This window comes from Dicentrarchus labrax, unplaced genomic scaffold (assembly GCF_905237075.1).
Source record: "Dicentrarchus labrax unplaced genomic scaffold, dlabrax2021, whole genome shotgun sequence".
In the NCBI taxonomy this organism is placed as follows: Eukaryota; Metazoa; Chordata; class Actinopteri; family Moronidae; genus Dicentrarchus; species Dicentrarchus labrax.
Window position 1 is genome coordinate 14556398 of NW_026136717.1, and position 15462 is coordinate 14571859.

A 15462-nucleotide genomic window follows, 5' to 3' on the forward strand; every position below is an offset into this window, starting at 1 on the left:
CTGCACGACCAATCACGAACCAAGGAAAACAAAACTCCTAAATAATACAAGCACATATCATAAATGTATATTTGCTTTGAGTGTTAATGCCCTGTTTAAAGTCTTAGTGGTATCTAAATGTAAATTAAACACGTTTTAAAGAATTAAAACAGGAGTTTAAAGTTCCAGGTAATGTTTTTTGGTCGGCCACTGAAAAGACGTCGTGTGGCACAGTTAACGAGAGGTGGACTGTTGCTATGGTAACTGGCATGAAGGCGAATAAATACCCTTTACATTTGAGCATTAACACCACACATTGTACACACTCGGGTTTATAACACTTGGGAATTTATCTAAAAAAATGCCGATGCCTGTCAAGTGAGAGACAAAATAATAAACCCTGTTGAATACCCCCCCCCTTCATAGTCCAAATGGTACAGGCTGCAGCGGCTTTGCTGACCTCTCTGCTTTAGGATCCCTGAGTCGCGTTTGGCAGGCACCATTTACCGCCAGGCTGCGTCCCGTAAAACTCCAACAACAACAACCAGCTACTGTTTGTTTTTTGTTTATTAAATCACGATTAGCGGCTTGGTTGAGGTTTGGATCTGCAAATCTTGTAAAAAAAAAAAAAAAAAATGGGCGGAATCCAATAGCAACCTGAGAGAAATAGTCGCCTGAGAGACAATGCGAGGGGGCGAGGCAACAAAGTAAAGCATTTTGCGTATTGAGCGCCGCGCTAGCCGAAGCTACAGCGCTCGGACAGAGGTCGGGTCGGAGCCGCAGCGGGATGACGCCGTCTCTCCGGTATTTAAAAGATAATAAACTCTTCTTACTGGCGACTTATTTTTTTTGCTAAATCCAGCTGTTATCCTGTGGCGTTAGAGCAAAACAAAAACCCATAACGTTACATTGTTTATCACGGTAATTTAATGGTATCAGTGTGCGGCTCTGCAGCTGAGCGCCGGTGGCTGAGATGTTGCTGATATCGGCCCTGCTGTTTGGTTGCACCGGGGGGTAAATGTGATCACTACTTCTTCGCTCTCTCCTGTTTTGGTCTTATTTTAGTTGCGCCGGCTGAATGACTTGAGTTCAGCATCCTCGACACTTCCTGTTGGTCTCAAGCTGTCATCCGTGCATCCAGCCACATCTGCTGACAGCAGACACATCCGGGCAACAGGGGGGCAACAGGGGGGTCTGCCCTCTCTGAACACAGGAATCCAGAGGGTGATGGTGAAACACTTCGCTGCATATAGTCCCCCAAGGATATGAGCATGTTGAGCTGTAGAGGCTAAATGCTCTTGTGGACAGTAGTAATAATATAATGGCCCTGGGACCTCCTACCTGAAGGAGCAATTATTCACCTATCTGCCCCGGTCCAGCAGGTATTCACAGCCTGTCTGTTGAGAACCGGTTTGCCACAGGAATGCCTCTTTGCAGCTTTCCGATTCACTTTCAGATCACTTTGCTCCGCGGTGAAGGCAGGATAAACTGACTCTTGTTGACAAAAGGTGGTGACACCTCCCTGTGAAGTGTTTTCTTCCTCGCGTTCACAACTACAAGCTCCCCTATCGTCAGGGTGTCCTGCAAAAATGACGGCAGAGTGGGGTGAGAAATCCTCAGCGGACCTCATGAGCAGGTATGTCTCCAAGGAAATGGGATACGGAGTGCCCAAGGAGGGTTGGCGTATCTGCCTGGCACATGAGTTCAAGGAGAAGAGAAAGCCCTTTCAAGCAAAAGATGTCTCGCTGTCCAACGTCTTGGAGCACATCGGCCTTGGAATCAGGTGAGACATTCATATTATTAACAACACTACAGATGCATTGTGTTTACATACATTAGACTGAGGTGAGATATTACTTTTTATGTCTCACTCATTACGAGGAGAGACGTTCAAAAGGCTGTGCACTCAGATCACACCCTAGAGATTTTCTCCTTTGTTGGCGTTTGTTAGACAGCAACCTTTCGCCTATACCATTAACCCCATGTGCATGTTTCCAAGGTGCAGCACCTTTCCAAGGTGGGGCACTAACCTATATTGTCATGTTTCCCAGCCCACAAACAGAGAGCATGTGAGGGGGGAGGAGGTTATCTTGCAATGTGCTCTGTCATTTTGTGACAGTCTATTCAAGTAGAGATTAGACAAAGTGTTCTCTATTAATGTTCTGTTGAATCAAAAGGGTGAGGTGAACTTAAATAAATATGTAGTTGACACTTATGTTAAGTGATTTATGAGCTCTGGTCCCAGGTAAGCCTCAAGTTCATGGTACCGTTTATTTGCTCCTGCATGACTTCAAAATCTCCCCAACAATAGAGGCAGAAATGTTATATGTCTGCTTGTAAAGCTGCCTGCGAACACAGCTTCAACCTCAACGTCTGTTGATCCCGTCGTGTTTATTTTCCCAACAACCTGCTGACATCCGAGATGCAGAGTAATACATTCTGCAGCTTTAGTGGATTGTCGAGGCGCAGAGCCAGCTACACTTTCTCTCACTTATCATTTCGGTCCCGAGAGCGTGGTTGGACTGAAGAGTGGCTGTGTGTCGGAGCGAGTGTGGTGTGACAGTCGGCTCTTTGGTAATCGGGACTGAATTGTTGGTGATAACTTGGTGTAGTTTGACTGACTAACTCCTTCAGATCCACACTATTACAGCTTCTATTCTCTAACATTGTCTCCCCGTCTTACAATGTACCAACGCCGCTCATAAAAGCTCAATGTAATTTCCTTTATAGTTGTGGGTAACCAACAGTGGGGCATGTTATTTCCTTGTTACATGACATACAGCTCCACTGAGAGTTCCCAGAAAAGTAACGGTTAGTGTTGAGCCATAAAATCTGTTGCAATGATGCTGTGAAACAAACGCTCTGCACTCTCAGCTAAGGCCACTGCAAATAACGAAAGCTTTTCCCCCGTTTCTCATCCAAGGTGTGTCTCTGTCAGCTCAATCGCCATGGCAACATTGGTTAATGATTGCTCAGATTATCATTTGTAATCATTAAACCCAGGTAGAGACACACATTGAGCTCTTCATCATCTGTGTCAGAGGATAAGGCAATGTAGGATTTACTATAATGCTAGAAAATGTGTTGCCTGTGGTGCTGGACAAGATGGCAGTTCAAACACTCACAGGTTAGATACAGGTTAGTCCGTGTTCACAGAGACGATCAGGGAGGGGACCATTGTTTGCATTCCAGCTGAGCTGCAGAACGTCAAAATTGTGACAATAGCGTTAACGTGCCACGGCCTCAAATAACTCCCTTCAACTGATCCCATTCATCTCCTCCCGTGTGGAGCTGTATTGGTGGAACATTATTGTTTATCTGGACAGAGCTTTCCTGTGAAGTTATTGTTTGCAGTACAGTCACGCACAGCAATTTCTGCAGTTGCATGGGATCGTCCTAACAGCGGGCGGAAAGCCCCTTTTGGTGTGTGAACAAAGTCATAATGCTGAGCAAAAAAAGCTACGTCCATCCCTGTTTTGACTATTGGTTATGTAGATCCTGTAGAGAGCTACATTATTATCCAGCTGCTATACCAGCCACCTTATTTGAAATAAAGACCATCTACCAGGTCCAAAATGTACTTCTTCTTCATGATAAACATAAAAAAATCTGCCAGGGAAAAATATATTTTATGGCCATAAAACTGCATTATTTGACTAAAAACAATGACCTAAAGTTTTGAGCCTTTCTGAACCTTTTGAACTTCATATTTTTACCAGCATCTCTGAGAACATGAACACCTCCATGACTTTGTTTTTTACATTTTTTATTTGGTGGTTTAATCCACTTGGCCGGTGACCCGAACTTACTTTCCCGCCAAACCAGAATTTACCTGCATCTGGGGCTCGGCAGGTGTTAAATCTGGACTCTGGCACCTCCACCAACACCATAAAAAAAGTTACGGAATAAAATGTAAATGTTAGGGAAAAATAACATGGCTGCTCTTTCACTCTGCTAATGCCAAATCTTTGATCTATCTGATGGTAATGTTTGGGTCGTCTTCTACACTCACAGTCGATCATGAGAGGAGAAGCTTCTTTGAACCGATAGTTGAACACCTGCTTAGCAATTTTCTGGGGAAACACCTGTCATATAAGCAGCAGAGAAATGGTGGTTGAAGCTTTCGTACGGAGGTTTTTGAAAAGCTTGTTTCCTCAAGTCGAGCAGTTCCATTACTCTTTTAATGTCAGCACAGATAAATCTGCCTTAGACCACAAACAATCATCATGATGCCTGGTGGTGTTACTAGAGGTTAGGGCTGCACGATCAGTCACAATATTATCAATATCGCACTATGGCTAAGTGTTATTTTTTGTTAAAGGTAAAATGTGTGACATAACAGCATTATAAGGAGGTACTGTAGGGCCGTAGAAGGGGCTGTGGCCAACAATTCCTGTTCTCCAGATGTAAGAAAACATGTTTGCTTGGTACAGACCCCCAAAAATGTCACTTAAATCATGATTTTTGTAATTCTTTTAACGTGAACATGAAATTTGTGATGTAAAAATGATCATTCCCTCTAATCACGAGTCATATTTTATTGATATATCTGTCAAAATAACACGCCGGTTGTTCAGTTGAAGGAATGAGGTACATATTTTTTGCTCGTTTCTTGAGGATCGTCAACTTTTTGTGATGGTTTGGGATTTTTGAGCATGTAACAGGAAAGAACTCTGAAACCAGAAACCGCAGCACCTGCAAAGTAAGTGCTTAGTCATTGGTGCTGTTCACCAACCTCAGCTTGCTGCAGATTATTCTGTGCAGCGGGACAGTGAGCACATTATTTGCATCCCACATTTTGCTGGGGCCCCCCTCGAGACTCTTAAAGGACCATTCAAAGTCCAGGAGCTTCACCTGGAGTAAAAGCTGTTGTGTGTTCAGAGTGTCGGCTGAAATGATGCAGGCTAAATGTAATTTGGGGCTTTATTAGCACTGCGGCCTGTTTTGTGCTGAACTAACTGCTACTGTCTACTGAACACCACAACTGAAAACAGCAGCTTTATACTGTATTCAGCATAATAGCAGAAAATCTACCATGCTGGTGATCAGAGCATAAACAGATTACTGACGTTAACTATGATCTTCTGAGCCTCCGACCTCGGGCAGGAGCTGTTTGAAACCCTTTGTAACGTAGCCTAATTAATATTTTACTAAGCTGGGCTGCATGTAGACACACATACACACACATACTCACTGATACTATCACTCAGATAAAGTAGAGCTGCCACTTTGTCTTCATTCCCTCTCGTCTCACTGGTGCTTCCTTCATGTAGTTGCACAATTACCTCCTTTCTCTCTGCCTCGGTGTGTGTGTGTATGTGAGAGGGACAGCGTGCAGATTGTTTGCTGTTGGTTCCAGCTTTGCTTCAGAGTGCTAAATCCTTGGAAACGACTATAGCTGCCTTCAAACAAGCAAGAAGAAAAAGCATGCTTAGTAATTACACATTAGAACTCATCAGAACTTTAAGAGCATCCCTATTCATAGCCCTCTAACACATGACTCTAGTTGGGCTGCATGCTGCCTTCACATGTCATGCTTGACTCTGTTTTAACTGAATATTTGTTGATTTTCTCACTTGTTTTCAGCCTTCTTGGTGCCCTTTCCCTCTTGTGTCCTTCCATTCATGATTTATATACTTTATATGTGTTTATTCAGGTATCTAAAATGGTGGTACAAGAAGACCCAGGTGGAAAAGAAAGCCCCGTTTATTGATATGTTTGGTGCACAACCCTTGCGTCAAATATATGGTGAGTTCAGGTCTATTTTATGGCAGAGCATGCTGTTTGTTTTTGATAGGGACAAGCAGTCTAACAGGGACACATAATTAAATAAAGCAAGTTTTTTTTAGTATTCTGCAGTGTGTATCAGTGTGTATATCTCACATGTTCTAAGATGAACACACACACAGACTTTAGTCTTAAATAGCTTTGGATTATCCATTAATCTGCTCGCCCCCTCACTGTTTCTCCAAGTTGACACTATACTCTAATTTGCAGGTGCTCCTCTCGGGGGCATTGGAGGAGGTACCATCACGAGAGGCTGGAGGGGGGAATTCTGCAGATGGCAACTTAACCCTGGGATGTACCACTACAAAACTGTCACAGCTAACCAGGTATATTGGATCCTAAATAGACTGAGATTTGTGTAAAAGCATAAGATATCATAAAGAATTGATTTTTTTCCCCGGCCCTTTTACGTCCAACAAATCCAACAAATACTGCAGCCTGTTAAGTCACTTCTAGATTTCTATGGGTCTGTTTTAGGTTTATCGTTCTCTTAATCCATAGAAACAGTCCCTATCACATTAGAGCCAACAACAGTCTACATTAAACCTACGACAAGCAGTTTTAACTGGTTATGAAACTACCGCTTTTATCCACAAGGGCCGCCAGAATCAACCCAAAAAAGTTCCTTGTTGCTGCTTTAATGGATCCATTATTTTCCCCAATCGCCTCAGTAGACTATAATGTAATGCATAGCGGGAAAAGGGTGTGACTCCTTTTGTAGCTGGAAAAACCTGCTCTCTTGCCGGAACTGTCTTTATCACTGCACTGCTGTCCACTTGAATGTAGTACCTGTAGTTGCATGCACATTCAAGTGTAAACATGTTCCCAGAGTTGTTGTCAGTCACTAAAAAAGTTAATAACAAATCTCTAATAATTACTAATATATTATCTCCTAACCTACACATAAACAAAGATTTAAGAAGACTGTTCCACATTACCTTTTCCTTCTTTCTCTTAGTTCACAGTGTGTTTGCGTCGCGGGGGGCAAACAGTTTACCAGCAGGTGCTGTCTGTAGAGCGTCCTCCCACATTACAAGGCTGGAACTGGGGCTATTGTGGAGAGTATGCCTTCTATCACGCCTTGTACCCCCGTGCCTGGACCGTCTACCACCTGCCGGGACAGAATGTTACCTTAACCTGCAGACAGATTTCCCCAGTCATCCCCCACGACTACCAGGTAACTGAGGCATCCCTGGATTTCACACAGTCCAACAGAGTTACAGTACTTTTGTCAAACCTTTTCAGATGCAGCATGCTTTGAATATCTGAAGGAGGATATGATAAGTAAAACTGTTTTTTGAAAATGGATAAGATTCCAGACAATCACATCTAGCTTATAGCAGGTACACCTGTATCTGTGTATATGCTGATTTGTCCACCAGATTTTTACACTGTAAAATATTCTGTTTAGTATGTATCTTGATTATAATTAATTAAAAATAAATGGGATCTTCGTCAAGATTGTTGTTAATGTTAAAAAGATTACTAAAATACATATATATTTTCTCCCAAATTGGTCATGCTATAGTTAAGATTTCTAATTATGATGAATGTCATGTCTTACCCCAAACAAGTCAATAGGAATTTGACCAAAGAATTCATAGAAAGTTGCTGAAAATCACATAAAGTAAATGTTGGAACCTGTGGACCAAGATAATTGTTTCACCTACTGTAACATAACAGCTAGTTTAAGCCAAGCAATCAGATGGGATATGTTCGAGTTACAGTTACAGTTATACAATTATACTGATAATCCATGTTTAAAAAGAGCATCCACAAAAAGACAAAAAGTTAAAATTGTTACAAAAATGTTCCTTCTTTGGGGATTATTTTTTATTTTTTTAATAACAAAATAAATAAATAAAAGTGTGTTTTTTGCAGTATCAAGTAGAAGCTAAATTAGTCATTTGGTTGTTCGGGCCCCTGATAGAGCACCTAATGGTTGTAACACTACAACAATGTATACAGTAAACATTAGAAACACTTGGTTGTGGTGAAAGACATATTTTAAATGGTGTATGCCGACATGATGGTCCACCACGTTTTTCCTTCCTCTCAGGACTCGAGTCTGCCAGTGGCAGTATTTGTGTGGGACATTGAGAACAAGAATGACTACGCTCTGGACGTCTCCATCATGTTCACTGTGGTCAATGGGTCGGGACACAAGGACGACAAGAACGGGGGACACTGGAATGAACCATTCCACTTGGAGAAGGAGGGGGAGGCGGTGTCTGGGGTCTTGCTACATCACTGCACTACAGTGAACCCTTACACTATGTGCATCGCAGCCCGAGAACAGGTTTGATTTATGAGTTTGATGATTTCAGTGGCTTCGAGGTTTTTGTAGTAGGTTGTAGCAGCACAAACAGTTCCCAAGGAATAAACAGGATTTGTAACAATAGCCACCGTTATCTGGAAGTGGATTTATAACAATCAGCTGGTTGTGAAATCTGTGTTAATGAGCCTGAGGTTTTAGATTTAACAAGAGCGTGTGTGTGTTTGTGTGCACATTTTAACAGCCTGACAGGGAGGTCAGTCACCAGACAGCGTTCAGTCCAAAGGGAACCTGCAGCGGCCTGTGGAGTGACCTCATCACTGACGGACGACTGGACTCTCCCACAGGTCGGTGCTTAGAAACACTGGCGGGATGAGAAAAATGTCTACAGTTACTTAACATGAAGCAGTAACATGAAAAAGAAGTAGAATAAAAGAAATGGATGCACTGTAAGAAGTTAAACAAGTAACAACTAGTAGATCAGTCAGTTGACCTACATCAGTGGGCTGGTGAATAAAGACATAAAGGCTTATGAGCAAGGGATAAACCAGTCCATGCTTTTGCCTTTTTTGTGCAGTGTGATAGAGATGACATATATGATATGCTATGCAAAAAATTCTCTTTATCTCTCTCGCTTACCTCTGCAGGATCCAGCCCTCCGACGCCTAAGGGAGAGAAGGTGGCGGCAGCGTTGGCTGTGGGCTGCTCAGTGTCGGCTCAGAGCCGCAACACCCTGGAGTTCTGCCTGTCCTGGGACATGCCCAAAATCACCTTCGGCTCGAGGGAGAGGGAACACATCAGGTACAAAAGGAAACGCTGCTTTTGTAGAAAACAAGCTGGAGATGTTTGTCACGACCACCACTGTTCTAATTTTGTTTGCTGTGGTTGTTTGGTTTGGTTCACTTTTGGCGTTGGGGACAATCAAAGGCAGTTTGGCTTCCACGCTCATTCCTTTCTTGCCTCGGTCTCAGATGCATTTGCATTCATCACAAATTGCAGCCCAACAATTTTCTTCAATGACTAAAAGAAAAACAGCCAAAGCACAACAGTGGCAGTTGACACCCAAACAAATACACTGTTTATGCCGTGTCCTATTTCAAAGCCTCAGGCCTAAATGAAAATTTTTGACCTCACGGTGAAATACTGAGGTTACAGACTTAAAATGTTAAATGAATCAAACGCCCTTGTGCTGCCATCACAAACTAGTGGCTTTTCTCTCTCCAGGAGGTACAGTCGTTACTTTGGGACCAAAGGGGATGCATCCCCCTCGCTCAGTCACTACGCCCTGACCCACTACAGACAGTGGGAGAAGAGCATTGAGGAGTGGCAACGACCCATACTACAGGACAGGTAGTCCACAGCTCTGAAAGCTCTGCAGCTTCAGTGAACACTAGTCTATCTCAAACAACGATGATAAATTATGATGACCACAATACCAATCAATAATGTAAACATACTGTTTTCCATCTGTGAATGCTTGGAATTGTTGGCTTATACATTCACTTCCCTGTTGCAGTTCTCTCCCCTCCTGGTATAAGTCAGCCCTGTTTAATGAGTTGTACTTTGTGGTGGACGGAGGGACGGTGTGGACGGAGCTACCAGAGGACGCTGATGTCAGCGGTGGTGTGCGCAGCGAAGACGGGGGGCTGCCAGCTCAGCCCGCTGTCGTCAAGGAGTACGGACGTTTTGCCTACCTAGAAGGTAAATGACAAGGAAAAAGGTGGCTAGGCATGGCATTTTAGAGCTGAAACACTAAATCCAGTAGTTGATTGACAGGAAATTAATCGGCCACTATTGTCATAATTCATGAATCACTTTTTCTGAACTTGAAACCCCAGTTCCAGCTTCTCCAATGAGTTTTGGATTGTTGGTCGAACAAAGCAAGACATTTGAAGACATCACATTGAACTCTGGGAAATTAAAATTGATTGATTGATTGATTGATTGATTAATGGAGAAAATAGTTGGCAGATCTATCTATAACGAAAATAATCATATTAAGGTCTAGAAACTTTCAGCAGCCTTCATTGACTGCTGTTCCCAACTAATTAATAATGTAAGATATATGATATAAATGTGAAGTGGAAGTGACGTGTAACAATAAACAAAATACTACGTACCAGTAAAAACAGCTAATTAGATTTCCTACCAGTTTGTTTGGTCCTTCATGTTAATATTTACTAAGCAAAACTCCTCTCACTCAAGTGTTATGGTTGCATGCCCTGTTTTCAGTTTTATACCACAACATTCATGTGATCAGAACTAAAAATAATATGACACTCATGCACTTATTTTTGGTGCTCACTTGTGAGAAACATTCAGGGTTGGCGAAAGTTCAATTGAAAAGAAAAGTCTGCCTACCGGTATATTAAATATTTGTTTTATGACTCACATTACTAAGCAATTGTTGTTTCCCAGGTCAGGAGTACAGAATGTACAACACATACGATGTGCACTTCTACGCTTCCTTTGCACTTATCATGCTGTGGCCCAAACTCGCCTTGAGTGTGCAATATGATATTGGTAAGTGAAGTCCTGTTATCCTGGTGTTTTATCTAAAGCATGCATATTTGATTAAAAGAAAGAAAGCAACACCAGGGCCAGGTTTTACAGCAGGAATCTCTTTTCAGCCGGCAGTGTGGTTCACGAGGACCCAACAGAGAGGATGCATCTGATGAGTGGGCGGTATTCTGCTGTTAAGGCCAAAAATGTGGTGCCTCACGACATAGGAGACCCAGGTAGGAGATCCTCAGTAACTACTCCTCTTCTCTGTAGGTTTCAGTTCATTTCTGTGCTTAATGAAAATCACCTTCCAGAGACTTGAAACTTGCTTGAAAACCAGCGATTTTTGAATTGTTTCTCAGTACATCATGATGACTCTGTCCCTAGATGATGAGCCATGGCAGAGGGTGAATGCCTACCTCATTCACGACACAGCAGACTGGAAGGACCTGAACCTGAAGTTTGTCCTGCAGGTCTACAGGGATTTTCATCTCACCCAGGACAGTCAGTACCTGCGGGACATGTGGCCTGTCTGCCAGGTATAACTGACCAATGTAGTCTTGATTGTACTGCGTTCAGGCCGTGTATCCCATCTGTAGTAGAAACACAAAACCTGGGTATACTAGATTATTTCTCACTCGGCTGTCGTATTCTGGTCGGTGTGTTAGGCGGTGATGGAGTCGGAGCTGAAATTCGACCTGGATGGAGATGGACTGATAGAGAACTCGGGATATGCTGATCAGACCTATGATGGTTGGACAGTGACTGGACCGAGGTGAGAGGATTTTTTGACATTGAAATTGCAGAAAAACACAGATGAGTGAAAGGCTATCTCTTAATCTCAGAACAAAGACCTCCCTCCTTATGTCCCAGTCTTTTCAGTTGTTGTGAGTTTAAGCTTTGCTCAGTGATCCCCCCCCGTCACTATCCAAACCTTACACCATTAAAATCTTCAAATTCTGTCAACACAGTAAGAACCTTGAAGCAATTGATATTTTCAAACCTCCCTATTTTGATTAAACTAGATCTAATCCTGAACAGGTCAGTTTTAATAAAGTGATCTCTCCCCAAAGAAAGAAACACTGTGTGATATTTGCATTCATGTCTGTATTGGATTGCAGGGGTAAGGGAGGGAGGGAGGGAGGGAGGGAAGGAAATGGAAATGGAAAAAAGCATGACTCGTGACAAAAAGCAGGAAAAAATGAGTCAACTAAAGCTGCAGCACTTCTCTAAATAATATGACCTGAGAGCCGAGGCTGCAGATGAAAGGCTTCCTTCATCCTGCAAGACAGTGGACTCAGCGGGCTCACAGTAAATTAAGCTCCAAAGCTGGGACATTAACTTGAGACTGCAAGATTCTGGACAAATCATTTTCAGAATACTGTTTAATTTGCTTATTTTGTGTTATTCAGTTAAGACTTGTAGATTCACCAACTAGGGATCTTAAGACACAATCTAACCAAGTGTCCATCCTTTTTAAATATTAAGTTTAGTTTAAGCTTGAAATGTATTTTTCCATGTCCTCAACCTCCAGTGTTACGTGATAACAACAAGGTTGCATTTGACTCAAATGTTACGTACGGTTTTTATGCTAATTATACTTGCGCCAGTGAGAAAAGTCACAAGTCAACCTGTTGTCTTTTTTGTTTATTTGTATTTTACAGTGCGTACTGTGGAGGGCTGTGGTTGGCGTCCCTGTGTGTGATGTGTAAGATGGCCAGACTGGTGGACAACGAGGAGACATACCAACGTTACAGAGACCTCTTGGACAGGGGCAGCGCTGCTTTTGACAAACTGCTGTGGAACGGTGAGTTTAAACACCCATTTGTTGTGTTCAGTATGTATATGTGAAGGGCTGCAAGCTGTCTCTACAGCTAAGTTGCCAGAGACTTAAAATGACTTCACTTTATTTTCTATTTTCCTTTCATGTTTAGGCAAGTACTATAACTATGACAGCAGTGGGAGAGACCTTTCTAATAGTGTCATGTCAGATCAGTGTGCTGGCCACTGGTTCCTGAGAGCGTCTGGGCTGGGAGAGGGAGAATACCAGGCAAGTTAAAACATGAGCCCACATCTTTGCACTGTAAGCCCTAAATCCCACAGGTTTTTTTTTTTTGTAGCAGTAAAAAATAAGGTACTATCCAAATACCGCAGGGTACCAGTGGGCCTTCAAAGGATGTGACAAGAATGATGAAATCTTTTAACTCTACTTTTTTCCTATATTGTACAAATGTAGTGACAAAATAGCTGAAAACGTCCATGTTAGGCCATGAACTGCTCTTTTTGTTCATGACCTAACACGTCTTCCTTTCCCAGTGCTAAGCTGCAAATTACACAAACATCACTAAATGTTTTCAGATTTTAACTTACATCAAAGCTTTGTGGTCTCAGCATCACTTCCTCTCTCTCCCCAGGCTTTTCCAAAAGAAAAAATCCAGAGCGCACTAAAATCTGTCTTTGACTTGAATGTAATGAGCTTCGCTGGAGGCCAGATGGGGGCAGTTAACGGCATGCGTCCTGAAGGAGTGCCCGACCGCTCCAGTGTCCAGTCAGATGAGGTCTGGATTGGGGTGGTGTATGGACTTGCAGCCACCATGATCCATGAAGTAAGTGTGTGTGTAAACAATAAGCTGTATCATACATTCTGTTGTAATTTTGGTGTCTGTGTTGTTACGGTTGAGATGGGGTGAGATCTGTGTTTCTTGCCACATCTGTTTATTATACTGTAAATGACTGAGTTTTTGTGTTGTCACATATGCAACTGGGGGTTAGGGTTAGCCAACATGATATGTAATAAAATTGTTGACTAAGTATACATCAGTATTAAGAAGTGCCAAGACTTCAAAAGCGCTTTTAAAGCTATAACATGTAACATTTCCCCATTAAAATGTCTATAAACACTAGATGTATGTTCTATATTTTGAGTTGTGTACTTACATTATCGCAAATGTTTCCAATAATGTTCCAACTCAGAGAAATCTGACATTTTATTCAGGTAACGGTGCATTTCATACGCGTCATATCCCTTTTGCACATGCGTTAGTGTTGTGGCTGCCTGCAAGAAAAAATAAATACATTTTTTATCCAGTTTTAAGCCACATTTTTAAGATATACTTTTAGATCTTTTAGTTTTTAACCATATATTTTAACCGGATGAAGGATTTTAGTCATTGGCTGTCTCAATCTTAAGTCATCAGACAAACCAACTGATAACTAATGTCAGCAGCAGCTTGTGCTGACAGTCCTTCTGAGATATTCTTTGTTTTTTTTTAAGGTGAAACTGATTTATTCAGTGTTTTACTTGCTACATACTGTTGTATGATTAAGAGGCTGTTGCATTTATTTGGAGGCCTAGTTTTGTTGTAGTTTTTCTATGGTTAAGAGTCCGAAAATACTTAAATAAATACTTATGTCACCGTGGTATGGATCATCTCACCTAGCTGTTGGCGAAAAAGCGAATAAACCTATTTACCAAAATGCAAGTAAAGAAATATTACACTTATGACTTTGTTTAATGTGACTGCACCAAAAGTAACTTACTGATAGCTGATAACAAGTATGGCTGATTGTGCTGACTGTGTGACATTGTGGCTGTCTTTCTTTTTCCTCAGGGTATGAAGGAGGAGGGTATGCGCACAGCGGAGGGTTGCTACCGGACTGTGTGGGAGAGGCTGGGCATGGCGTTCCAGACTCCTGAAGCCTACTGTGAGAAGGGCATCTACCGCTCTCTAGCATATATGAGGCCTCTGAGCGTCTGGGCCATGCAGCTAGCCCTGAACACCTCTGAGAAGGGTCAAACCACTTCAGCTCAGACTGGAGCCACGGACGGGGAGAAGGGACAGGATTTGAGACAAAATCAGAGCTAGGACCTGAGCCATCAGACTGGTGTGATTCGAGAGGTACAGCGAAATTCTTCTGAAAATGACCTCCAAATTCTCCTGCAGTCATCACCCTCATCTGCAGGGCTCCGTTTGATCGGTTACAGACCTTGAATTTGATTCTCTACTGTTTGATTTGCTTCAAATGTTTTGTAGTTTGAAGCTTGAGGTCTGAGAACTGTGACGGTTTATGCTTGACAAAGTCAGTAGCTACTGTAGATCATGATATTGTTAGTTTAGGAGTTTTTCAAGAGACTGCTGATGGTTCCTGAATTTTAGAAGCCGTGCAGTGTCGGGTGGAATCCAGGAAATGTCAAAATCGTAGCCAGTGTGTTTTACTAATTAAAAATTGACCTTGTGTTTCAGCAACATATTATCTATTTGCACGCATGTAAACACATGCAAGCACTACAGTTCAGTCATGTCAATAATCATGTTTGCATACTTTGAACAAGTTTATATACTAACAATTTGAGGGCTTATGTGGTTTATTATACCAGCCAGTAGTCATTATTGTCTTTAACATTTGAGTACAACAGAGGACCTGAGTCAATCAAGACACATCTGAATAATTTCTCAATCAGAAATATAAACAGAAAAATCTTCTTTTCTCACCACTTAAATTTGAATGCTGTACTAAGTGAAGTAATATTCGATGAGTAGTGTTGGAAATTAAGTGAAAAAATTATATATATATATTTTTTCTTTTAAAAAAACAAACATTTGGTGCCTTGTTGCATGTTGGCCTATATCTACAGTATATGTTTTATAAAATCGGGTACTCATGACAATCATGCTGAATAAATGAATAAATGAATAAATGACTGAATACGATAAAACAGCAGGTTTGTTGTGTTGTTATTTAACTGTATATTAAAACAAAATACGGTATGTTATGAAATACAGATAAGCTGATGATGAATATCAAACCTACATTAATGCTTTACTGTTAAGTCTTTAAGATTGATGCAATGATAATTGAATTCATACTTTGACAATCTACAGGGACATAAGAGGTTATTGAGGTTAAAGTAATAAGTT

The 15462-nt window shown here is 41.7% G+C and overlaps 1 protein-coding gene across 1 annotated transcript; it reads left to right on the forward strand.

The window, feature by feature from the left end:
* Positions 1 to 651: 651 nt before the first annotated feature.
* Positions 652 to 15260, forward strand: gba2 (glucosidase, beta (bile acid) 2). Its single transcript, XM_051428667.1, has 18 exons — positions 652 to 783; positions 1045 to 1762; positions 5636 to 5727; positions 5977 to 6092; positions 6725 to 6943; positions 7826 to 8065; positions 8286 to 8388; positions 8689 to 8842; positions 9266 to 9391; positions 9558 to 9742; positions 10460 to 10564; positions 10672 to 10779; positions 10931 to 11082; positions 11212 to 11318; positions 12208 to 12350; positions 12478 to 12593; positions 12958 to 13149; positions 14155 to 15260. The coding sequence occupies exons 2-18, from the start codon at positions 1569 to 1571 to the stop codon at positions 14407 to 14409; spliced, it is 2607 nt and encodes an 868-aa protein (XP_051284627.1). The 5' UTR covers positions 652 to 783; positions 1045 to 1568; the 3' UTR covers positions 14410 to 15260.
* Positions 15261 to 15462: the final 202 nt, after the last annotated feature.